General features: G+C 34.8%; 1 protein-coding gene across 1 annotated transcript; it reads right to left on the bottom strand.

Annotated features, from left to right (window-relative positions):
- Nucleotides 1-18,713: 18,713 nt before the first annotated feature.
- LOC126705557 (allene oxide synthase 3-like) lies at nt 18,714-20,645 on the bottom strand. The gene has a single exon (XM_050404611.1). The coding sequence runs from the start codon at nt 20,549-20,551 to the stop codon at nt 19,064-19,066; it is 1,488 nt and encodes a 495-aa protein (XP_050260568.1). The 5' UTR covers nt 20,552-20,645; the 3' UTR covers nt 18,714-19,063.
- Between the last annotated feature and the right edge of the window lie 4,637 nt (nt 20,646-25,282).

Here is a 25,282-nt window from a genome sequence, read left to right as displayed (position 1 = left end):
ATTGTGGGATGCGGCTAAAGGGCCTAAACAATCCAACCTTAATGTGCAGGGCAAAAATCTCACTCTATCCCCGTCCTACCATATATGCAAGGTGAAGCGGGGTGGGATGGGTCAACACAGGATGGGGGCTAAATTTCTATCCTCCTTCAAATGCCGAAAACCTTGGGTGCAGTTGCAAATGATAAGATTAAAGTTAATGTGCATGAAAGAAGTATTCAAAACGTTGGTGAGAAATGAGGGATTTTGGTTGAAGATGAAGTCATAAATTGCTGTGCGAAATTCACACGTTATAATGCCTGAAATAAATATTGCAATTATATTGAAGTATGAAATGAAATTTTCGTGACTAGTGGTTGTTGACTTTTTTTTTGTTGAGAATAGTGGTTATTGACTTATTGTACACATTGTGGATGAGAGATTTTTATCTATACTACTATTTAAAGGGGTTTCCCTGTTTGGATTCCACATTTTTTATGCCTAAGATACCCTCATCATACCCACTTACAAGTTTTCAACTACCGGGTATAGATATGTAAATTAAAACTCCTACATTTTAAAACCACAAACTCACGTACGCTTTGTAGTTTCTATCTCACTTTCTCTCTCTCATTTTTCTTTAGATTGAAGACATTTAGTTTAGCTCTACATCCTCCTTTCTTTTTCTTTAGATTAAAGACATTTACTGTCAGAGGTTTCAACAAATTTTCAGGTTCTATTTTTTGCAAGTTTCTCTTTATTTTCTTTTCTTTTGTTTATGATTGACTTTCTTTAAGTTCTACTTTTTTTTTTTTCCTTATATGTATCACGTTAACTCTTTTTTTTTTTTTTCTTCTTCTTTTTTTTTAAATGTAATTTTGAAATAAATGGTTCCTTCATATACTCTACCATTGTACTTCTTAATGAATTGTCATTTCATGTTGTAGGTATTGTGATCCAAAGACAGGGCTGCCTTATGCTACAAAAGAAGCATTCAAATTCATTCGTAAACAGTTAAACAGTATGGCTTCCCTTACCTCCTTTAATAGCCTTTGTTTACATTTTATTTAAAAAATTTGAATTGAAATCAAAATAGTTTCATATAGATGATCAATTACTATTTCCTTCTCCTTCCTCACTTCACTTTTTTTTTTCCTTCTTCATATATATATATATATATATATATATATTTTTTTTTTACCATCATTGTATATGTTTTTGGCATTAAATTTTTTTATTTAGGTATGTAGCAACCTTGAGTTCTACATTTTTTTTTTTTAATGTATCACATTAACTATCCTTTTTTTTTTCTTTATTTTTAAATGTAATTTTGAAATGTTGGTGGTGACTGAATGTATATGTTTTTCGCGTTAAATTTTTTTATTTAGGTATGTAGCAAACTTGAGTTCTACTTTTATATATATATATATATATATATATATATATGTATCACGTTAACTCTCTCTCTTTTTTTTCTTTTTTTTTAAAATTTAATTTTGAAATGTTGGTGGTGACTAAAAACAAAAAAAAGCCACGTTGTATAAAAAAAAAAAAAATCCTACGTTTTGTAAAAAAAAAAAAACTCTGGCCGACCCTTTTTCTTTTCAAATTCAAAAAAAAAAAAAAAAAAAAAACCCTTAACACGTTTGAATTCCACTCCCACATTTTACTCCTAACAAATTGTTTGAATTCCACTCTCCCATGTTTTACTCCTAAGAAACTGCTTTACTATCAAATTTAAAAATTTTAACTTCTCTTTAACTTCTTTTGCTTATCCAGTTTTTATTTTATTTTATTTAAGTTTCATGTTATATCCTCCTTCCTTTTCATCTTCTTCTTCTTCTTCTTCTGGATATATCAAAAAAAAAAAAAAAAAACCGAATAGAATATTACTGCACTGGAATAACAAAAGACTTCATTACTTAACTTCCAAGATTATCGGGATAAGTATATAAGAAAATATTCTTATTTTACTTATCATGTTTTTTAGTTTTCTATTTCTTACATTCAATTGATGCTTTAAAATATTGTATCTTTTTTTGCTCTCAACGTGTCTTCTCTTGAGTTCCATTCATTGTTATCCAATTTTTAATGCCTCGGGTTGCAACCATTGTCATACAGAATATATGGTGAGTAGGGTTTCTTTTTTTATTTATGTTGTAATAAATTTATTTTAGAATTTTTTTGAACAAAAATTTAAATGGATTTAAACTCAATTGCAAGCTAGGCAAGACCACGTGTGGTGCTGTTAGCAAACTGTGGAACCCAATATGCAGAGCATTCCTCAAAATCCCATTAATTCTTTGATTTCATAAGAAAATCAATGGAACTCAATGGATAGTTGTGCCACTTGATCATTCCTTTGCTTGCACAATTTATTTGGTTTTTATTTCGGATTGAACATTTGCATCTTTGGCCTCTATTCTACAACACCATTTTGTGCTTTGTGTGGAGCCCAGGTCTTACCATTTTTTTTTCTTGCAGATGTTATGTACATGTGCAAAGAACATGAGGATATTAGCAAGATGGGAGAACAATTGACTGCCTTGGCTTTTGATATAAGAGAGATGTATTTTTTTTTTAAGTAAATATTATGTATTGTAAGTAGCTGACTTTTTTTTACCATTTATTCGTTTTATTGAGAAACTACCTTTTGATTGTGGACTTGGTAGAGGGCACAAACAAATTTTTGAAATCATTTTGTTTACATTTTACTAACTGAATGGCATATACCATTTTGTTTGATTATTTTCTTTCTTTCATTTTAGAATTCTTTTCATTTTTTATGTTGCATTATATTCTTCATTTTTTATTTTTTATATTATTCCCTTTTTATTTTTTTTATTTTTTGTCATTTGATAGTGCAAGTTAGCTAAGAGTGATATAGATAATTCTGAGTATATTTTAGTAACCATTAAATTTGATTATCCAAACATTTTAGTAGGGAGATTGTGAAAAAGAAAAATATAAGGCGGATCAAAATTTTAGTAACAAATAAATTTTATGTGTGATTGGAAAATTATTTCTCCACACATGACACTCATCACACCCCTAGGTTTTTTTTTTTGTGATTGAAAAATGTAATAATTCCAAATTATAATAAATGCTCTAAATTAACTCTTACCCAAAAAATAGAAGAGCCTCTGAGCACGCGCGTGAGCGCGTGCTCAGAGGTTAGTTTTTTATTATTTTTTTGAGGATAATAACTTGTATAAGGATACATCTTGAAAATGAAATGCATGTTATCCTGTTCAACCATTTGGACCATCCAAGCCAACTTTTGGCCGACATCATAATAAATTAATATCCAAACTCCAAAGAAAAGCAGGCCAAAAGTTACCTAATACAATTCTTTCTTTAATTGACTTTTTGGAACATCGACGGACTAAATTAATACCGAAAATGTATGGCTGGATAGATTAGTTTTGGATTGATGTAGTAAAAGAATGAAACATATAAGAATGAAATGATAGATATGCTCATCACGAAAGTAAATCCAATAGGATACATATATTACCACCTAAATAATTCGACTAAAGATACAGGACTCAAATATGTCACCAGCCAATTGAATCCACCTAAGAGATATAGCATCCAAACTCATTCAAGGGATAAGATTTAAAATAGAAGACATTCTTATTCTCAAGGCACAAAGGCTAATGTTCTGAAAGTCATTCCAGCCAAATAGATTATATAAAAGTTTAGAATAAGTCTCTAAGAATAGGATCCGGAGAACGAAAATAGTAATTAAAATATTAAATTTTCATGAACAAAGTGAAATTACACTCATAGAAACCATAAGTTAAATAAAATGCTTGTCTGCCCAGGGTAACTGAAACATAAATGCTCTAATATTTCCTAGAAAACTCAAAATAAATGTTATTTGAGTTCCTTGGGGAAAATAATCCATTAAATTTTAGAATTGGAGCGAAAAATCATTCAAAATAATGAACCTTATTTGCTGGACTAAAAAATCATCTTGGTTTGGCTTTTGGATCAAATTGGCTTGACGAAAACTTCAGACACTCTTGTGTTAGCTATCAATAAAATATATTGTTCTTTTCAATATATATATACACACACTAGTCTCTAAGCACGTACATTGTGTATGCTTATCCTTAGAGGTTCTTTTTATTTTTTTGGACAAATGTTAATAATTTGCATCTATATATTTTGGATTTTTTTTTTCAAACAATTTTTTTTTTTAGAAGAAAATTTTTAAACAAATATAAAGGATAAACTTTAGGGAATAAAAAGATGAACGTGAAGGGGAAAACAATAGTAAATTTTAGGAATTCTCCTGAATACAAAATGAAATTTGTTATTTGACATATTTGATCTTATTTCTAATAGAATTTACCCTTCATTAATGAGAGTATTTTTGAACCATATAAAAGTCCAATTCAAAGAAGAAAATCATCTTATATTTAGTATAAATATGTTCCAAATATTAGAGTACTGGCATTAGATATGCTAAATGATAAATTTTTAGCATTTAACACACTAAACACAAAACGCACTTGCATAAAATGTGCCAAATACCAAAAAATGTAGCATGGATCTATAGTAACATTCTACTAATAGAACGGTACAATAGAAATGCTAAACATTTTTCCTCTTTTTTTTGTCTACTTCTCTTATAGCTTCTACTATAGTGGTCAAGTATATATACTAATATATATATATATATATATATATAAAAGAAATGTTATGTCTACAACAGTTTTATAACATTTTTAAAACCAATCCTAAGTGGCAGCCTAGCAAGTTGTTATTGGTGGACTAAAAAGTGATATCACTCTTGGGTTTAAATTTGAACTGTTAACAACTTACCACTTAAGATTTGTTGTAAAATTGTTGTAAACATAACACTTCTCATATTTACATATTGATCGTAACAAGTTGTAAATTTTTTTGCAAAATGCTCTATTGGATGGATGTTTTGTATTTTTTGTGAACAATATCATGTATTTTTAAATTTAATGGGTTTTACATCTAGAAGGGAGAGAGAAAGAGAGAGTGAAAAAAAAATTTAAGTGTCGGATTTGACATCAAAGTGTGTGTGTGTGTGTGTTTCAAAGACATAAATGTGAATCCATTTGGTAGCTTTCTGAATAAGAAATGTCACATGCATCTTCCAATCATTTGGGTAAGCTGTTTATGGTTTTCATTTGGACTTACCATTGATATCACTTTTTTATCTACCATTAATAACTTACCATCTAAGTTTTGCTGTGAAAATATTGTGTCCACAACCTCATTCTTATTTGTAACACCACTATTGCCTCCCGTCTCGAAATTACCACTTGCCATTGCCAACCAATAATGTTACACACATTTTTTTTTTTATTATTCACATTGATATAATAAAATTCTTTTTCAATGAAATAATAATCAAAGTCACCTACATACGTTACCAATATATTTTTTTAGATCACGTATCAATTTATAATATTTTATTTTGCTAAGTGTATCAATCGTAATAGCTTAATTATTTATCAATCACAATGTATTATATGAATGGGCCATCATTATTATTATTATTTTACTAGTGTATCAATTGTAGTATCTCTGCTTTTTTTTATTTTTTTATTTTTTACAAGTAAATATTAAAACACAATTTTTTTTTCCTACCCCATTTTTTTTCCTAATATTATATCATCATCAATCTCAACTTCCCCTTTTATCTCTCTCTCCCTTTTTCTTTTACTAGTAAATATTAAAACTTAATTTTTGTTTTTTATTTTTTATTTTTATAATGGTTGAGATGTATATGGAGATTCATCACTTATCATCTTTCAAACAACTAGTAATTGGAAAAACCAAAAATCAGAAGCACGTTTCCCACCATCAATATCGGGAAGATATCAAACTAAAGTTTAGACAGACATTAATAAAACTACTATTCCTAAAATTATATCATCATCAGTGTCAATTTCCCCTTTTATCTCTTTCTCATTTTTTTTAGTAGTAAATATTAAGGGCCTATTTGGTAGGAGGGTTTTTTCTTTTTTCAAATTTCAAAAAATTCAATGTGAAACTAGTTTTCAAAGAATAATTTTATATAATATATGTTTGGCTCCCTTTTTTAAGAACAATTTTCAAAACACTGGGAAAAAAATGATGTTTGGGAGACCATTTCTACTTTGAGATTTAAAAAAAAAAAAAAATTCTATAGAAAGTAACTTATAGATTATCTATATCTATACTACTAATAACATGATTTCTTATTTGGGTTTCATCATTTTGCGTATTAAAATATCCTCACACAAATTCTTAAACTTTCTAAAATACTCATATCTTTTAGTTAGATAATTTTAAATTAAAAAACACAAATTGGTTAAAAAAGTAATTTACTTTTCCTAAGTTTTAGGCTTTTTTCTAAATATTAGAACACTATCTCTATCTCACTTCTAAACAGTTTTGCATGTATAACTTTTTTTTTAGAGAGATTATTTCTCCTATTTGAATTCCAATACCTCTATGTGAGAGTTGGTTAAAAAATGAAGAGTTTCAATTTCAAATAGTTTCTTCCATTCACATCAACCACTAACTCATGTACAAATCTTTTTTTTTAGAGAGATTACTCCTATTTGAATTCCAATACCTCTACGTGAGAGTTGTAAAAAATGAAGAGTTTCAATTTCAAATAGTTTCTTCCATTCACATCAACCACTAACTCATGTAAAAATCTTTTTTTTTTTAGAGAGATTACTTCTCCTATTTGAATTCCAATACCTCTACATGAGAGTTGGTAAAAAAATGAAGAGTTTCGATTTCAAATAGTTTCTTCCATTCACATCAACCACTAACTCATGTACAAATAATTAGAAAAAAATCACATAAAGGGACACTATCTCTATCTCACTTTTAAATATCAAGACACTAAACCCAATAAACAAATAAATAAAAAAGAGTCATTGCACACGCAAAGTGCGTGTGATGAAGGTAGTTATTATTATTATTATTATTATTATTATTATAAGTTTGAAAATTGAAGTGTGGGAATAAAACTAATGTACCCTTATATATATATATATATATATTATTTTGATATGCTTCAAATTTTAAACGTGAGAACCTCTTTGTGATAAAGATAAGCTCCTTAATTTAAAAGATAGAAAAGTTTGGGCAAATTGATGGAGTCCACTATTTTCAATTTATTTACAGTCATGCCATTAAAAAAAAAAAAAAATATATATATATATATATATATATTTTTTTTTTGTATCTTGAAAACATCTTTTTGGCTATTTTCAAAATCCTGATTTGAACAAGAAAATAGGAAATAATGAAAACTCTATATAGAAAACATCAACCAAATAATAGATTCAAGTGTGGGACCCACCATTTTATAATTTCCAAACACCTAAAACACAATTTTTTGTTTGTTTGTTTGTTTTTTTTTTTTTTTTTTTTTATAATTTTTATAATGATTGAGATTACATACTATGAGAAACAAAATTATAAAAATTTGTGTCCTTAACATTAATCTTCTTCTAAAATGAGTCTCTCGTTCTCTCTCTACAAAAAAACCAAAAAGAAAAAAGAAAAAAAAAAGAGAGAGCTTGTGTCTTTGAGATTGTGTGTACTTTAAGATTGATTGTTAATTTCAAAATATGAATTGCGATGTATGTACCTTTGGATTTGGGGATTTATAATCAAGATATATAAAAGAAAATCATTAATATAAAATGCTTGAAATAAAATTAGTGACACAATAGTTTTACTTTTGAAGATTTTGTCCAAACAAAAACATTTGTGTTATTATAAATTTGAAATAATATTTTACAGCAAATCATTTATAAATAAAGCTCAAATCCATGAATAAATTCATTAATTAATAGAAAAAAAAAAATTTAAGCCCCATTACCTTTTTCACCCCTTTCTTCGGGCTTGAATCCTAATTTGCTTTTAATAAGTTTATAGTTATTTTTGCTTTTCTTTGTGTATAGAAAGCTAATTGCTTGTGTGTGTGTTTGGGTATGGCTTATAAGTTAGTTTTTTTGCTTTTTAATTTTTACGTATAACTTTTTAAGTCCTCACTTGTTCTTACTTTTCTCAATTTTTTCAAAGTATAAGTATATTTTAACAGATTTTCAACAAAAAATGAAATAAGTTGTTTCCAAATGAATATATATTGCTCAGTATTTACTAACTTGAAAAATTATATGATAAAATCAACCTATACATCACCCCTATCAGAACATATGAATTCCATAATGGTATGGAATTCACCAAATCTGAGAGAGATGTTATATGAGGTTGTCTCACAACTCACAAGAAACTCGATGGATTATAAATGAACTTGAAGGGACCCTTAAGAATTTACTAGCCCATGCCGTAATAGCCACCCAACACTAAGGCCCAATTCTTAAGGAAAAGGGTCATAAGCTAGGTCCCTTAGAGTTTAGCCCACAAGAAGTCCACTCAACCCTCCGATTGGGCTTGCAATTCCCTTAAGCCCGACCTTATTAGCTTATTTTTACAACTTCATCAACGACCCTCAGCAGATAAAAGGCTCCCAGATCCAACCAAAAATAAATAAATTAGTTCTTTGTCTATTTTTATTTTCCCCAGAAAAAATACAGAGTAGTACTAGGCCATCAGTGGGTTATACAAAAGAGTAAATATAGAGCAATTAAGAGCACTATGACATTTCAACGGGCAGCCCAAAAGTAACCAGCAAAAGAAACAAAAGCTAGAATACAGTCATTAGACCAATTGGCCTTTTGCTGTCGAGCCCGAAACCAAAATAGTAGACAATCCAAAATGGGCCTTTGCCTAGCCAGACTTTCATGTTAACACAATTCAAGCCATGTGTTATGATACTTAGCAAACCAAGCTATGAATTATGTTTTGTTGAGGGGTGAGGCTCAATCTCGTCACTGGACACAATGCTTGAGATAGTATGTTGTGATTGACATGTAATAAAGATAATGTTAATGGTGGGTTCATGTTACACTAATCTCCACTTATCACCTTAATAATTGCAAAAGAAAATTAATCTATTTACTTATAATAAAATCTTTGAGATACGATCATAATCATACTATTCTGAAAAGCACAAACTTTTTATTTTATTTTATTTTAGTTATAAATTAAATTCCAACACTTGTGTCCTTTAAACAATTTTCAATTGCATATATAACAATTGGTGCAAAATCTAATGCTCTTTTTCAAACCTTACTTTTTTCTTATATTCATTTTTTAACACTTTACTTTTTTTTTTCTATATATTTTTTCTCACTTTCAACAAATAAGGTAAATAAACAAACAAACAAATAAATAAAAAAAATCCAAACATACAATAAAAGGATTTATAATTAGCAATAATCAAATTCTTGATGCTTTAGCGAACGAAATGAATGTAACAAATGATCCCAACAATAATGTTCCAGCCTCGATATTTGCGATTCAAACCTTATCTATAGTCCCCTCATACTATTTAACCAAAAAAAATCCATCAAAGAGTAACCAATTTCATATATATTACTCAAGTAGTTTTTTGAAAAGCTTACCTCTTCTACATATAAATACATTTTTATCCAACTTCAATAAATAAATAAAATAAACTAATCCAAACATGTGTAATGAATGAAAGGATCTATAGTTGACCAAGATCAAATACTCGTGGCCTTGGTTAATGAAGTGAGTGTGGCTGATGATCCCAACAACAATGTTCCAGCTTTGATCGTGAACGTATCATAACGAAGGAAAAGCTCCACTAACATTACCCTAGAAAACAACAACACTAAATCCTTTCTTGGACACTGTTTATTCTCCACCTTAGGGTCATCAATCTCCCTCCCATTTGACTAATATACATACTTCAAAAGCTTCTCTCCCTCTCTCACAAACCAATGGCTCATAAACTCCTCAGGATCCTCAAAAACCTTTGGATCTTTAGTAGCGAACGGTTGATATCCAAAGATCAACTCCCCTTTCTTGATCTCAAAAGCCGCATCATGGCAATGCATGAGTTCAAATGTATGTGAATCTACTTGAAGGAATTGCTCATAATGTTTACTAAAAAGAAGATTTTTGTTTTATGTGGGTTTCACTCATGTTACAATCTCACACTTCTTAATACAATTCTTAAATTATGAGAAACTATTTATTCAACATTCTCCTCTTGCTAATGAACTGGTGTTTTGTTGGACAATGTGATTTACAAAATCTTTATGTACAAAGGCCAACGTTCAAAGAATATACTGAAATAAGTGAACTGCACAAAGCAAAAAGCCTGGAGTTTTGCAAAAATAAAGTGACCCCCACAAATTAAGGAAGGAAAGTTTTAGCAAAACATTTTTCAGGAAGAAGAGGTGCTTAAATTTTGTATGAATTAAACAGTGTGCATTTATTAATAGTTCAAGAGATAATGAACTATGCAAAATTTCCCTCTACTCCCCCCTTATATTTTCTTTGGAAATAGTGAAGCAGAGAGACTTCAAATCACTAGTCTTGTTAGTTTATTTGGTACTTATTTTTAATAAGCTTGTTCCAAGGGGCCGAGGAGGCCACTAATCTAATCAATTGAAATAAAAGCACAAATAAACGAAAAAAAATACATTATGTATCGAATACATGAGTCCTGCCCCTCGCATGAGGGTAAACCCTAAAAGGGAAGAACTCATATATCCAATATATGGTATACCACCTCCAAATAAACTAATTCTATGTGCGTATGTCAAACCTAAAATACACATCCCTAGCACTTGCAACTACAAAGAGTTAAAGGTTAGTTGAACCTATGTCTTGGAATGCTTTCCTTGGTACAAAGAATGATTTGCAAATTTTCGTCCAGTTGAGAAATCCAAAGCTAACAACAATTGTCACGAACTTAATTAAAGCATGATTGATTTTGCATAACCTTTAACCCAACCTTATTAGCATATTTTCTCAACTTCATCAATAACCCTTCGTATAGAAAAGACTTCCAGATCCAATTAAAATTAAATAAATAAATAGTTCTTATTTTTTAGAGAATTTCAACCTATGACGTCCACCTCCTAATGATAACTCTTTATTATCAAATCAAGATATCAATTTGTTTTTGGTGTAGGCAGTGATTGAATCCTAGTTCTCTTATTCAACCCCCAGAAATTTTACCATTTGAGTTAACTAAAACCTATAAATAAATAAATAGTTCAAACATTAAAGTTCTTGTCTCTTTTTATTTTCCTAGAAAGTAAAACGAGTAAATATAGAGGGGATTAAGAAACAAAGGCTAGTATACAGTCATTAGCCCAATTGGCTAGAATACAAATGAGTAAATATAGGTTAGAATACAGTCATTAGCCCAATTGGCCTTTTGTAGTGGAGACGAAACCAAATAGAATAGACAAAGCCAAAATGGGCCTTTAGTTTTCTTAGCCAGACTTTCATGTCAACACAATTCAAGCCATGTGTTATGATACATTTTTTTTTTTTGGGGGTGGGGTGGAGGGTGGGGGGGGGGGGGGGGGGGTGTGTGAAAATGTGTTATGATGCTTAGCATACCAAACTGTGGATTAGGTTTAGTTGGCCGGGGTGAGGCTCAATCTCTGTCACTTGTAACAATGCTTGAGGTAGTACGCTGTGATTGACATATAATAAAGATAATGTTAATGGTGGATTCATGTTACATTAATTTCCACTCGTCACCCTAATACTTGTGAAAGAAAATTATAAAATATTTTCTCTCTAAAAATAAAAAGTCTTTGATGGTCCTACCTTTTTAAACAAATCTTATTTACTATTTTCTTTTTTGAAAGAAAATTTCAACTTATGGCGTCTGCTTTTAATGATAGCTCTTTATCATTAGACTAAGACATCAAATCAGTTTTTGTTATAGGTGGGGATTGAATCCCAGATCTCTTATATAACCATCAGAGACTTTACCAATTGAGTTAACTGGAACTCATCAAATCTTATTTACTTATTTATTGAAAGTTGACAAAAATACAATTATACCTAAAAATAGTTAGGATTTATAAAGTAACACACAAGCACATAAGCTAAAAGACAAAAAGAAAAAAAAGAAAAAAAAGCTTAAGGAGTTAGTAAAATTTATTTTATTAATTTTGATATTATAATATAATCTTTCAAGAGCTTCTAATTTTTTTAAAGTTTATTATTTATTCAATATTACTTTAATTATCTACCATAATTTTTTATTTTTTAATAATAAAATCTGGGTTTTATATGTTATGATTGCAATATTTAACTAAATGTAGGTCTCGTTATAGAACATAATTTGGCCGTGTAATTCACTGTAAATACAATTTATCACTAACATAGTGTACTCTCATTAAAACTAGATTAAGAAGATTTCAAAAAATTAGAATGCTACTTCGATTTCAAAAAATTGGTTTTACACAAAGTACTTTTAGTCACGTAACTTGAAGTAGTTTTTTTTAGTCTATTTCTATTATCTATTTTTTTTATAGTTCATATATAATTTTTTTTTTATTGATTCGTGCACCTCACATTCTTATGTGCTTATTTCTAGTATTTGTAAAAAATAAATTAAAACTTTTGGCAGGGGCATGGCCCTCATTAGTCTAAAATCTAAATATAAATGGTGGCCGGAGTCACAGCAAAAATTCAAGTCTTGGAAGTTATTGGAACATTTGAAGACCTTTGTGGAGGGGCCTTGGTTATGTTTTGGAGATTTTAATGCTATTCTCCATTCCCCATACTGCTCAGATAGATGCTTTTCGGGAAGCTTTGGAAGTTTGTCAATTGGAGGATCTAGGATATAAAGGCTACCCGTTTACTTGGACTAACAAGAGACCCAGTGATGCCAATACCAAGCTGAGACTTGATAGAGCTGTGGCAACAAAGGGGTGGATAGATAACTTTCCAGTTAGTAATGTGGTGCATCTTCTTCCTCATGCTTTGGACCATATTCCTATTACTATTCATGTTCATAAGTTTAGGAAGAAAAATAGAAGAGCAGACCGAGGTTTTAAGTTTGAGGAGAGCTGGCTGTTATGGGATGACTGTGAGGCACAGATTCAGCAAGCCTGGAACTTGTCAGGTAGTGGGGAGGAGGGTCTAGCAGCTTTACATGCGAAAATAAGGGCTTGTGGGGATGATTTGAAGGCATGGGGAGATACAAAGGCTAAACATGAGGAGAAAGAAATTAAAGCCCTTCAGGATCAGCTTGATAAAATCAATAGAGTTGACACTACTGAGGAAAGTAAGGAGGAGGTGGTTAGTAAAAAATTGGATGATCTATTGCTGAAGCAGGAGATTTACTGGGCACAATGGTCTAGGGTTGCATGGTTGGAATATGGAGATAGAAACACCAAATTTTTCCATTCAAAAGCATCACAAAGGAGACAAAGAAATCACATCAAGGGTGTTATGAATTCACAGGAGTAGTGGGTGGAAGAGATGGAGGATGTAGCCAGGGTAACAGTTGATTATTTTGACAACCTTTTTTGTGCAGGTTCTTGTAATCAAATGGAGGAATGCTTAACTACTGTTTCAGCTAAAGTAAGTCCAGCCATGCAAGACATGTTGTCTAGGGATTTCACTGCTGATGAAATCAAGGAAGCTGTATTCCAGATGGGACCAACAAAGGCACCTGGGCCTGATGGTATGAATGCCTTGTTTTATAAAAAATTTTGGCATATAGTAGGTAATGATGTTGTGAATGCTGTGTTAGACTTTTTAAATAATGGAGTCATGTGACCTGATTTAAATCATACCAATATTGTGCTCATTCCAAAAGTGAAGAATCCAGAGAAAATGTCTGAGTACAGACCAATCAGTCTTTGTAATGTTGTCTATAAGATTATCTCTAAAGCTCTAGCTAATAGGCTGAAACGAGTGCTTCCTAATATTATTTCCCCCACCCAGAGTGCTTTTGTGCCAGGTAGACTTATTACAGATAATGTTATTATGGCATATGAGGCTTTGCATTCTATGCATGTTAGGAAGAAAGGCAAGACAGGTTCGTTGGCATTGAAGCTAAATGTCAGCAAAGCCTATGATCGAGTCGAATGGTTGCTTTTACAAGGAGTAATGCAGAAGTTGGGTTTTCCAGAAAAGTGGATTGAGAGAGTGATGACTTGTGTTACTACCACATCATTCTCTATTCTACTCAATGGAAAACCTTATGGGAATGTGCTTCCATATAGGGGAATCCGACAAGGAGACCCTTTTTCTCCATACTTGTTTCTGTTGTGTGCAGAGGGTTTCACATCTTTATTGGCAAAAGCAGAGAATGATGGTAAAATCCATGGAGCTTCTATTTGCAGAGGGGCACCAAAAGTTTCTAACTTGTTGTTTGCAGATCATTCCCTTTTATTTTGCAGGGCAACACAAAATGAAGTGGAAGTAATTTCTGAGGTGCTTCAAACTTATGCTAATGCTTCGGGTTAATGCATCAACTTGGAGAAGTCCTTAGTCTTTTTTAGCAGTAACACTTCAGCTAGCCAGAAGCATGATATTCTAAGGGTTTTGGGAGTGCAGGAGGTATACCATTTTGACTCATATTTGGGGCTACCTACCTTAGTAGGGAGATCTAAATATCATGCATTCTCATATTTGAAGGATAGAATTTGGAAGAAGTTGCAAGGTTGGAAAGGGAAGCTGTTGTCTAGGGCTAGTAAGGAGATACTTATAAAAGCTGTTGCTCAGCCGATTCCTACATATACCATGAGTGTGTTTCAACTTCCTTTAAAACTGTGTGATGAACTTGATGCAATGTGTGCTAAATTTTGGTGGGGGCAAGTGGGGGATGAACGGAAAATTCATTGGCAAAGATGGGAGAAGTTAACAAGATCAAAGAAGGATGGAGGAATGGGTTTTAGGGATTTAAGGGCATTTAATTTAGCTATGTTAGCTAAACAAGGGTGGAGGTTGCTGCATGATAATAGTTCTTTAGTATATCAATGCCTTAAAGCTAGATATTTCCCTAGAACTCAATTATTAGAGGCTAAGGAATCCCCAAATTGTTCTTTTGTGTGGAGGAGTATTGTAGCTGCTTTGCCTATTCTGAAGTAGGGGTGCTGTTGGAGAGTTAGGAATGGTTTTTCTATTCAAGTTTCTGGGGATAAATGGATACTGAATTATCCAACAAATGCGCCTTTGTTTCCACTTAGGGAGGAGGTCCGAGAGGTGGTTGTGGTTGAATTAATTGATCAAGAGTTGCATGCTTGGAGGTCTGAATTTATTTTGGACATGTTTGTGCAGGCGGATGCGGAAGCCATTTGTAGAATCCAACTAAGCCAACGAGATGTGGAAGATACTTTAATTTGGATGCACCATAAAAAGGGGTTTTTTACTGTCAAGTCTGCATATAAGGTGGCGAGGGAAGTATTGCATGGTGGAAATTTAGCTGAAAGCTCAAGGGGCTGCGTAGGGAAAGAAGTGTGGGCTGCATTATGGAAACTTTGGATTCCAAACAAGATTAAAGTGTTTGGGTGGAGAGCTTGCAATGATATATTGCCAACAAAACAAAATCTGTCAAAACGAAAAATAATTGAGGATGAGATGTGTCCTATATGAATGAGATTTCCAGAGTCAGCAATCCATGCTTTGTGGGAGTGTGAAGTGGCCAAGGATGTGTGGGCTGGTAGCTTGAAAATTCTGCAAAAGGGGGTATCGAGTTTGGCTGATTTTACCCACCTAATAGAGTACTTGCTAGATCGGATTGAGCTACATGACATGGAAGAGTTTCTGGTGCAAGCTTGGCAAATTTGGAATCAAAGAAACCGGGTTGTCTATGGAGGGAAATTCCATGACTCGGGATGGTTGATCACTCAAGCTAGGGAGCTATTAGAGGACTTTCGGACTGCCCAAGATCAGATGAGAACTGAATCAGCTAGACAGCCAGCTCGGGATACTTGGCAGCCTCCTCCACAGCCGGTCTTCAAGCTTACTTTGATGCAGCAGTGTTTTCAAGCCTCAACAGTTCTGGTTTTGGTGCTATTATACGCAATGAGAAAGGAGAGGTTATGGCAGCCATGGCAGCTAAGGGTCTAGAAGTGTTTTGCAGTACAGAAGCTGAACTCCTTGCTTGTAGGAAAGCGATTGAATTTGCAGTCGATGCGGGTTTCTCAGAATTAGTTATTGAGGGAGATAATAGTTCAGCTATGACAGCTAGTTCATCACTGAAGATTGATCAATCCTTGCTAGGGAATGTGGTTAGGGATATTCAACATTTGATTTGTAATTTGAAGTGGGTAAGGATTGATTGTGTTAGAAGAGGGGGAAATCGGGTTGCTCATGTATTAGCCCAATTTGCTAGGGATATTACTGAGGATATGTATTGGATGGAAGATGTTCCTCCAATAGCTAGAGAAGTTTTGTACCAAGATGCTAATTTTGTTGAGTAAATGAATGATATGCTTCTGTTTCAAAAAAAAAAAAAAAATCTAAATATAAACGCATCCTTGATTTGTGGATCCTCTGTATTAAACACATCAGAACACTAGATTTGATAATCAAATAAAACACTAAGGGGTTTGCCTTCAAAAATTTCAAAGAACCTACTTTTCCATAGTTACCTTATGGACGTTTCAGCCTAGAATTGGCATCTTAGTCCTGTCAGGTCTTTGGTATATAGTTCTATCTGAAAGAAACTGTCATGGCAAGTTCATCCTCAAAAGTTATTGATACCACTAAACCTGCCTTTGATCTTTCCCTTCGTAGATCCACTACAAATAGGTTAGACTACTTGTATGAAATCTCTCATGTACCTGAAGATAGTAAAATTCCTATTACTAACTTTCCTATTGTAAATCCTTATACTATTTTTGATAAACCCCAAGTCTCTTCCAAAAAATCCATAAAAAAAAACTCTTAGGCCCTTCTCAACCTTCTACTGTAAAAGAATACGTCCAACCCTCCAAGTTTGATCAGTATAATATCCCAGCAAGTGAAACAGAAAACTTCATTACCCTTGCCCTTCCCAAAGAATTTATAATCCCATGGCAGAAACAAGGATATACACACCTTCATTTTGGAGCAGTTAGGTTGGCGTTAACTTTCCATGGAAGAAAAGGACTCCCAGTAGTCTTTAGAGTTTCACTTCTTGATTCCAGATTCCTGGAATACCAAAATTCAGTTATAGGGACAGTTCAAACCACCTTAAATGTGAGAACAGTCTTTGTCACACTTTTCCCCAATTTTAACATGTCCCTTAAAGACCCCCATCTTTGTGATGCTCTTAAGGTACAGGTCCAAATTACAGGAGCCTCTCAGGTGCAAGACACATTTGCTGCCACTCTCCACTACCAGCTTTCCTATAGACTTCAGAATCATGCTTTTGATATGGCGGTCCCAGACATGGCTCAATCTAATGATGCCTTACTAATTCAAGTTGATCCTGGAATGACATCTATGTGTACGTTTGTTCCAAGACAACTCAATTGAGAGCAGATGACTTCTCTCTTCCCAGAATCATGGATTATGAAATATGAGATGCTCCATCAAGCAGCCAAACCAATTCAATCAAAGAATCCTCTTTTTATCAGAAAAGAAAATGGTGAAGTAGAGACAAAATTCCTGGCAGCTCCTCCAAAAAAGAAAGATGTAACAGCCTTTCCAACGCAAATTGCTATGCTCCAACCAGTCTCATATGTTGAAGAAGATGGTCACAAAGCTATTACTGGAATAGGTCTGGAGTAGGTGTCTAGGAGGATGTGTAACTGGGCTATAGGGTTGGGATTGGTTAAAGGGGCTATAATAGGCTGAGATGTATAAATGGTTTGGAAAAAATTCTTCACAATTGATTAAAGAGAATGTTAATGTCAGCACACTAGTACTTTAGTATTTTCTGAAAAAATTTTGTTCCAGACATATTTAAAATTTTAGATTTCAACATATTTAAAAGTTTAGATTACAACATTGAACATAACGTTTATCTTTATTATGAGCAATTTAGACGACTTATTTGGTTAGTTGGGACATAGATGACGTTTTCCTGTCGGGAATTGAAGTTAATTTTTTATTTTTTTAATAAGTTCAGTGCATTTAATATAGTTTCAACGTTTGATGACAAATCTTCTATCTAGACTAACAAATATGGAGACAAAACTGCTCACGTAATGAGTGAATAAGCAACAGTATTACAATACATGAGAAAATTTAATATCTGTAAAAACATATGCAAGGTACTAAACATCTTTGGCAATATGGCCAAACTTGGCTAGTGAATTGCTACCACTCTCCAAATCTTTTATGAGGATCTAAGAATCTCCTTCCAAAATATCTCGATCAATACCTATCTCCATGGCAAATTCAAGAGCTCGTCTTGCTGTTAGAGCCTCCACCTCAATGATTGTGTAAGGAGGAGGAATCTATTGGGACAAGGAAGCCATGACCAAACTTGCTTCATTCCTTATTACCACCCCACTTCCGCACTGTTTTCCTTTTCAAATACAGCTCCATCAAAATTAATCTTATAACAAAACAAGTCTGGGAATCGAAGCCTGGTGAGCCAAAAACTTTTCACCCATTTTTTTAGTTTTGCATCATTATATGAGCCAATTTGGGATCTATTGTTGCTTTTCCCAAACAAGTAAAAAGTACCAATCTACGAGATGCTCCTAAAATAAAATAAAAATACCAACCCAATTTACGACCTTTGAATGGATCTGAAACTCTCAGCAATACTCAAGAATAAATTTTCAAACTTGAGAATTGAGATACGATTATACTATTTTTGACAAGCACAACTATCATTCTGAACAAATGGTGCTCAAGTGCTCAATTATCATGTTATTTTGAAAGGGAAATTAATTTTTAAATTTCCACACTTTTTTTATAATATATATATAAAAGTTAAATTTCCACGCTTATGTCCATTTCCACGCTCATGTCCCTTAAACAATAACTGATTGCATATATAATAAATAGTTTTTAAACCTCACATTTTCCCTATATACAAATTTTTTAACACAATTTTTTTTTTCTAAATATTTTTTCCAATTTCGACAAATAAGTCGGTAAAAACAAAACAAAAAAAATCCAAACACGTAAGGAAAGCTCCACCAATGATACCCTAGACGACCGCATCACTAGATCCTTTGTTGGATACTGTTTAGTCTCCACCAATAAGACCATCGCTTAGCTCCCTCCCATTTGATCAAAATAAAATGCTCGTAGCTTTGGTCAATGAAGTGAACGTGGCTGATGAACCCAACAACAACGTCCCAGCCTCAATCGTAAACGTGTCATAACGGAGGAAAAGCTCCACCAACATTACCCTAGACAACAACAGCACCAAATCCCTCGCCGGACACTGCTTATTCTCCACCGTAGGATCATCGATCTCCCTTCCATTAGACCAATAAACATATTTCAAAAGCTTCTCTCCCTCTCCCACAAACCTATGGCCCACAAACTCCTCAGGATCTTCAAAAACCTTTGGATCTTTAGTAGCGAACGGCTGATATCCAAAGATCATTTCCCCTTTCTTGATCTTATAAGCAGCATCATGGCTATGAACCACCAAATCCTCCTTTGCCTTAGCGTACTGGAACGCAACTGAAGGCTCAATCCTAAGTGCTTCATAAACCACTGACTTAGTTAAAGTCATCTTCTCCAATGCAGAGAAAGTGACCCCACCTTCAGCTCTAACAATGGTCCTGATCTCATCACACAACTCACGGTGTAACTTCTCTCCTGCTAAGCCAACCCACTTGATCAAAGCAGGAAGCAAAGTTTTCAATCCACCGTAGGTGTTGAAACAAGCCATGAACACTAAATTATGACAAGCTTCATTTCTTTTAATTCCACTTTGCTCAGCTTCGTCCAAAATCGAAGCCATGGACCCATAAAAAGCATTATAAAGCTTATTATAGTCAGATTTAACAAGAAAAGCTGGTAATGGGAATGTATGGAGTAGTACATCTTCGAAAAAGTTCAACAACTTTGGTAACCCTAGTGTCATCAATGGTGCAAGTTGAAAAAACAACCATTTATCCGACATTGTTGAACCCTTTGATCCAAGGCGTGTATCTGAAGGGTTTTGATCACAAAAGAGCCTAAACATAAAGTCGAAAGACATTTTGTCATTAATGGTGTTGAAGTATACTTTGCCTTTGTCAGAGAATTGGTCTTCAAGGTTGACGAAAAGCTCAGACAAGCAGTTTCTGAAAAGTGGGATGACTTTATCGTGAAGAGAAACGAGAATAGAGAAAATCAAGCGCTTGAGAAGGGCATGTTTGGGTTCAGAAGGGTCAAGATAAGCACAAACACGGTAACCACCGGTGAGAGCTGTGGAAGGCATGTAAGTGCCGACTAAAACGTTTAGTTTTTGTACTTTGGAAGTGTCAAAGAGGATGGGAAAGCTGATAGCATCAAGCAGAGCAATGACATTAGAGTTGGAGGATATGAATGGTCCTGGAGGCATGTTGATTCGGAAGACAGTGGATTGGTGTTCTTGAATTCGGGTTTGGAAGAAGGTGTCTTTTCCTTGGTGGTAAAAGTAGTCAAGGCGATCTTTGATGGGACCAAAAAAGGGCTTGCCATAGTTGCCTGGGATTGGCTTTAAAGGGAGCTCTGTTGGGGGAGAGTCATCACTGGAAGAGGATTGGAGTTTGGAAGGAGATGAGGAAGACTTTGAAGACATTGTTAGGGGATTTAGGAATGAAGAATTTGTTGGTTTTGGGTAGGAGCATGTCTGGTCTTATAGATGTTCTTGGGCTAACTAGTTCTATTGGCTGACGTTTTTTTTTTTTTTTTTTTTTTTTTTTTGATACAATCTATTGGCTGATGTTGAAAGGTATAACATGTGTTCTCACCGAGCGCTTTGACTACAAATCCTTGGTAGTATTTACACATACTATTTGAATATACCTCTTGAAAACAGCTAATAATGTCAATTTTTTTTTTTAGTCTAAAGTCTCATCAATTGTGATCTACTTCATACTCTACTAATAAAACTTTAACAACAGCTAACCTTTCTCATTAAATAAATTAACTCTGACTTTAAAACACACGTTACTAACATTAAAATCCCTTTCTTTTTTTTCTTCCGCAGTTTTTTATTTCTTCTCTCTTCCGACTTTTGGTTTCTTTCTTTTTCTTTTTCTCTTCTCCATGTGATTGATTTGGAACTCTTCCCTATTTTGTCTCATTGTAATCCTTCCTCACAAAGTCAGAGTTCGGCTGTTGCTTTTGTTTTTGTATGCCACAGAGGTCCTTTTGAGCCACTGAAATCCTTAATTTCTGGTCATCATTTTGAATACTTCTCTATTCTTTCATGCACGTTAACTTTAATTTTATTATTATTTGCATCTGCCCCAAAAGTTGTTGGCATCTGGGGCAGTGTTTGATGTTGTGCAGGAATATTGATTATTATTGGATTTTTGATGATGAGGAGGGAGATGGGTTGAAGATGTAGACATCAATTGCTGGAGAAAAGTCATATGGTGCAAAATCGAAGGCGAAAATGGACATTTGGACTTTTTGCCAAAAATTTCAGTAAAATGCTCTTATTCTAAAACTATCTATCAAAATGCTCTTATTTTAAATTCAAAAATCGAGTTTCAATGAAAAACTCAACTTTAAAAAAATCGAGTTATGTGAAATTAAACTTTAAAAAAAAAAGAAAAAATAAAAAAAGAGAACTCGAGTTCCATGTAAAATTCTCACATTACTTGATTTTCATCAAATCGAGTTTCAAAACAAGGTTATTTCACTAGATAATTTCAGAACATGGGTGGGCATTTTGCTATATCTTTTAGACAAAAGAGGCAAATGCCCATTTTCGTCACAAAATCCACAGTTATACATGTTATAAACTTATAATTCATGAAATAAATATTGTAATCATTGAAGTTTTTTATTTTTATTTTTATTTTTGAGAAACATTGAAGTTTGTTATGAATTTATGCGTAGGAGAATAAATATAGCATATAGTATGACTAGTGGTTTTTGACATATTGTACTTATTATATGGATAAGAGATTTATAACCAAAGAAAAGTTGGCTAAAAGTTGCAATTGATAACCTTATTCCTATTATCCAGAAGTTTTCGCAACTCAATCAGATATGATGAAATCATCAAAGATTTGACATTTTCAAATTCTGTTTATGGCACATCTGCCTTACCCAAATACAATTTGTTCTTTACTACACTATTGAAACATTAACATCATTATTTGGTGATGAAGTGTAAACCCGTCAGTCGAAATAGGCAAATGGAACTCCCCGTCAGCACTAGTGTATCCTCTAAAAGGGTCACCGGTGTGGTGCCTGCCACAATGCCTCCGATGCCAAAGTTAGAACAGTAAAGCAATTCGCCAAACTAAAAAGTGATAGTTATTTTCTTAGAGTATCAGTATGTGTGTATCTTGTGCTGCCAATGTAAGGGCTTTATATATGTGATCTTGATTGCTAGCCGTTGGGGTGTTAATGCCTCTCTTTTGTAACGCCTCCAGCCCAATTATGGGGCTTTTATTAGGCTCCCAACAGTCTGTTTTGCTGGTTTCGTAACTGCCCAGGCTACTTGTTGGCATCATTGAATGACTTTCCTTCCCTCGTCAGTGATGGCTTCTCGTCGCTAGGGATGACCTCGTCGCTAGGTTGACTTTGTCAGGGTAATGCATTCTCGTCACTCCCATCAGTTGCCCCCCCCAAGTTTTGTGGTCGTTAGTGACGTGCCATGAGGGCCACGGAAGGTGAAAGGTTTTTTCCTGAGTTGTTTGTGACGCTTGGGGTTTTGTTTCGAATTTAATGCATGATGGCGGCGCGGTATGCAACGTGGCCACGTGGCACATACTGATTGAAGGCATTGATGGCATGACCCTTGGGTTTCCCACTACTTTTCAGTTTCCTTGGATTTTTGGTTTCAAAAACTTCTCTTTTTCCTTCACTTTGATTTTTTTTGCTCCGAGTGTTTGTCTCTCTTGCTTGTTTCTGCGATTATTCCGATTCTGCTCCGGTGACTTCGACCTTGCTCCGGTGACGAATTTTTCCGGCTTCAACCGTTCCGCTTTTCAAGGTACGCTACTCCTTTGATTTCTTTCAGATCCTTTTTCTTAATGGTCCCCTTATAAATTCCTGATTTTTCCTTTGTCTTTTACTTTTGTTGTTTTTGTGTTTGATATGTGGGCAGTTAGGATTGTGTACCCCTTTTCATGGTTAGTTCTTCTGAGGTTTGGGTAGCTTGCCCTTCAGTTTCTTTCTTTTTTGCTCGCTTTGGGGCGGCTTTGGGTGTTTTCGGGGACTTTTTTCCTTTGATTGGGGACTATCTTTTTGAAGGTTGTGGGTTGAGTGTAGTTCTAGGGGAACTGTCTCCAATTTTAGGTCAGTCATTGGCTTGGTTTGAGGGAGAGACGAGGAGGATGTCGGAGGTGAGATCCAGTGAACTAGACACTGGGTTGTCGTCTAGCGGCGGCCCGGTTGAGGGTGATACGGCTGTCTCCACCCCTCGTCAGGTTAGGGCTTTTTACGCTCTTAACAAGGAGTGTGGGCTGGATGCTGACACTGTGGCTAGGTTCAAGGATAGGTTCCAGTATCCTGCGCGAGTCCGCGTTTGTCGGCCTGGTCCTAAGGATCGGGCCTACCACTTCTTTCCTGGTGAAGTATGCTTCTATGAGGCTGCTTTCACTTCTGGGCTTAGGCTACCCGTCCATCCTTTGGTGATGGAGCTCTTGGGTTATTTTGGCATTGCCCCCGGGCAACTAATGCCTAACTCCTGGAGGATAGTTATCAACTGTATGGAGATTTGGCTGGCTGCCAACGAAGATATGATCAAAGTGAGTGAGCTCGTTCACCTTTACCGTTTAAAGGAATCGAAAGAGTATGGGTATTATGAACTAGTCCCTTGGACGAGGAGGACTAGAATCATTAAGGGTTTAGCCTCGTCATTCAGGTACTGGAAATCACGTTTCTTTTTCGTGTCCGAAGATGATTTTGAGATCCCTTCTAGCGAGGCTTGGGGTGATATCCCAAAGTTACTTCGTCGGTGGGGAACCCCAAACTTAGGTGCGTCCATGTTTCTCCTCGTTTTTTTATTTTCGTTTTGCATATTTGGTTGTCACTAACCACTTGTTCACTTTCTTTTGCAGTTAAAAGACGCCCCAAACTGAAGAGCAAGTACCAGGGTCGTGTTGAGAAGGCAATTGAATACGCAAAGTCGATTGAGTGTTGGGACGACCTCCTTAACCCACTGACGCTTGCTTTCTACTGCTTAGGCCCGAACCCATCTCCTTACGTTTTGCGCAGCATTAACATCGAGGAGAAGAAGAGTAAGTGTTTACCTCGTCAGTACTGATCTTCACTTGTGTACTTTGGATTTCTTAGTTTCTCTATCTTTTTTTTTTTTTTTTTTTTCTTCAGAGATGATGACCAGGTTCAACGAAGATATGTACGCCAAGATGAGGTCCAAGAAGGACGAACCCTTGGCGAACATTGGTAAAAAGGGAGTTCGCATCACGGGGAAAGGTTCGTCCGTCCTCCCCTCTGCCGATGCCACTCCCATCGTCTCGGGAGTTGAAAGTCTACGGGTGGCTTCGTTGGCCACTTCAGTTGAGGAGATCCCCACCCCATCATAAAAAAGGTAGAGACTGTCAGCCAAAGAGAAGGAGAAGGAGAGAGTGGGTTCGTCCATCTGGGACGACGAGGGTGTGGCCGTGGAGCGGGTACATAACGTTGTGAAGGCTGAGGACCTTAAAGTCTTTTCTGGAGTGCCTCTCAACGTGGTTGCGAGCCAGCATGTTCATAAGATCGTGCAGGTAAGACCATTTATGCATTTTCCTTGGTTTCTTTTCACCTAAATTTCCCCACCCCTTCTTTTTACTAACGCACTTAATTTACTTTGTCAGGTGTTGGGGGAGAGCTTTCACCTTGCTTCTGAGTGTCTCACTCAAGAGGCTAAGGTGGCTTCTTTGGCGTCCAGGATGGAGGATTTGGAGAAGGAGAACTCCACGCTGAAGAAGGACCTCATAGAGTCGATGGACAATGCTGCCACTTTGAAGGAGAAAATTAAGTCTTTGAATTCCGATCTTAGGGTCGAGCGTCAGCTGAACCTGGAGAAGGACGACCAGCTACAGGCGGCAAAGGAGAAGCTAAAGACGATCGCTGCTAGGTCCGTCGAAACCTTCCAGCAAACCGAGGAGTACTCCACAGTGCTTTTTAGCTGGTACTTCAAGGGCTTCGAGCTCATACGTAGGTACCTCGTCAAGCATCCTACTGGGGTTGATCTGTCGAATTTGGATCTAGAAGTGGTAGATCAGGAGATGGCTGCTGACGAGGCTGCTCAGTCATCGGCACCTGAAGGTGACGCCCTCGTTGCTGATGACGCACCTATTGCTGATGATGCTCTTGCTGCTGCTGACGATCCCATTACTGACGC

The sequence above is a fragment of the Quercus robur genome, chromosome 11, assembly GCF_932294415.1.
Source record: "Quercus robur chromosome 11, dhQueRobu3.1, whole genome shotgun sequence".
Classification (NCBI taxonomy): domain Eukaryota; kingdom Viridiplantae; phylum Streptophyta; class Magnoliopsida; order Fagales; family Fagaceae; genus Quercus; species Quercus robur.
Note: the sequence above shows the minus strand (reverse complement) of the source record. Positions and strands in the feature narration are given on the sequence as shown.

Coding starts and splice junctions, on each gene's coding strand:
- LOC126705557 (XM_050404611.1), bottom strand. CDS start 20,551: ATGTCTTCAAAGTCTTCCTCATCTCCTTCCAAACTCCAATCCTCTTCC.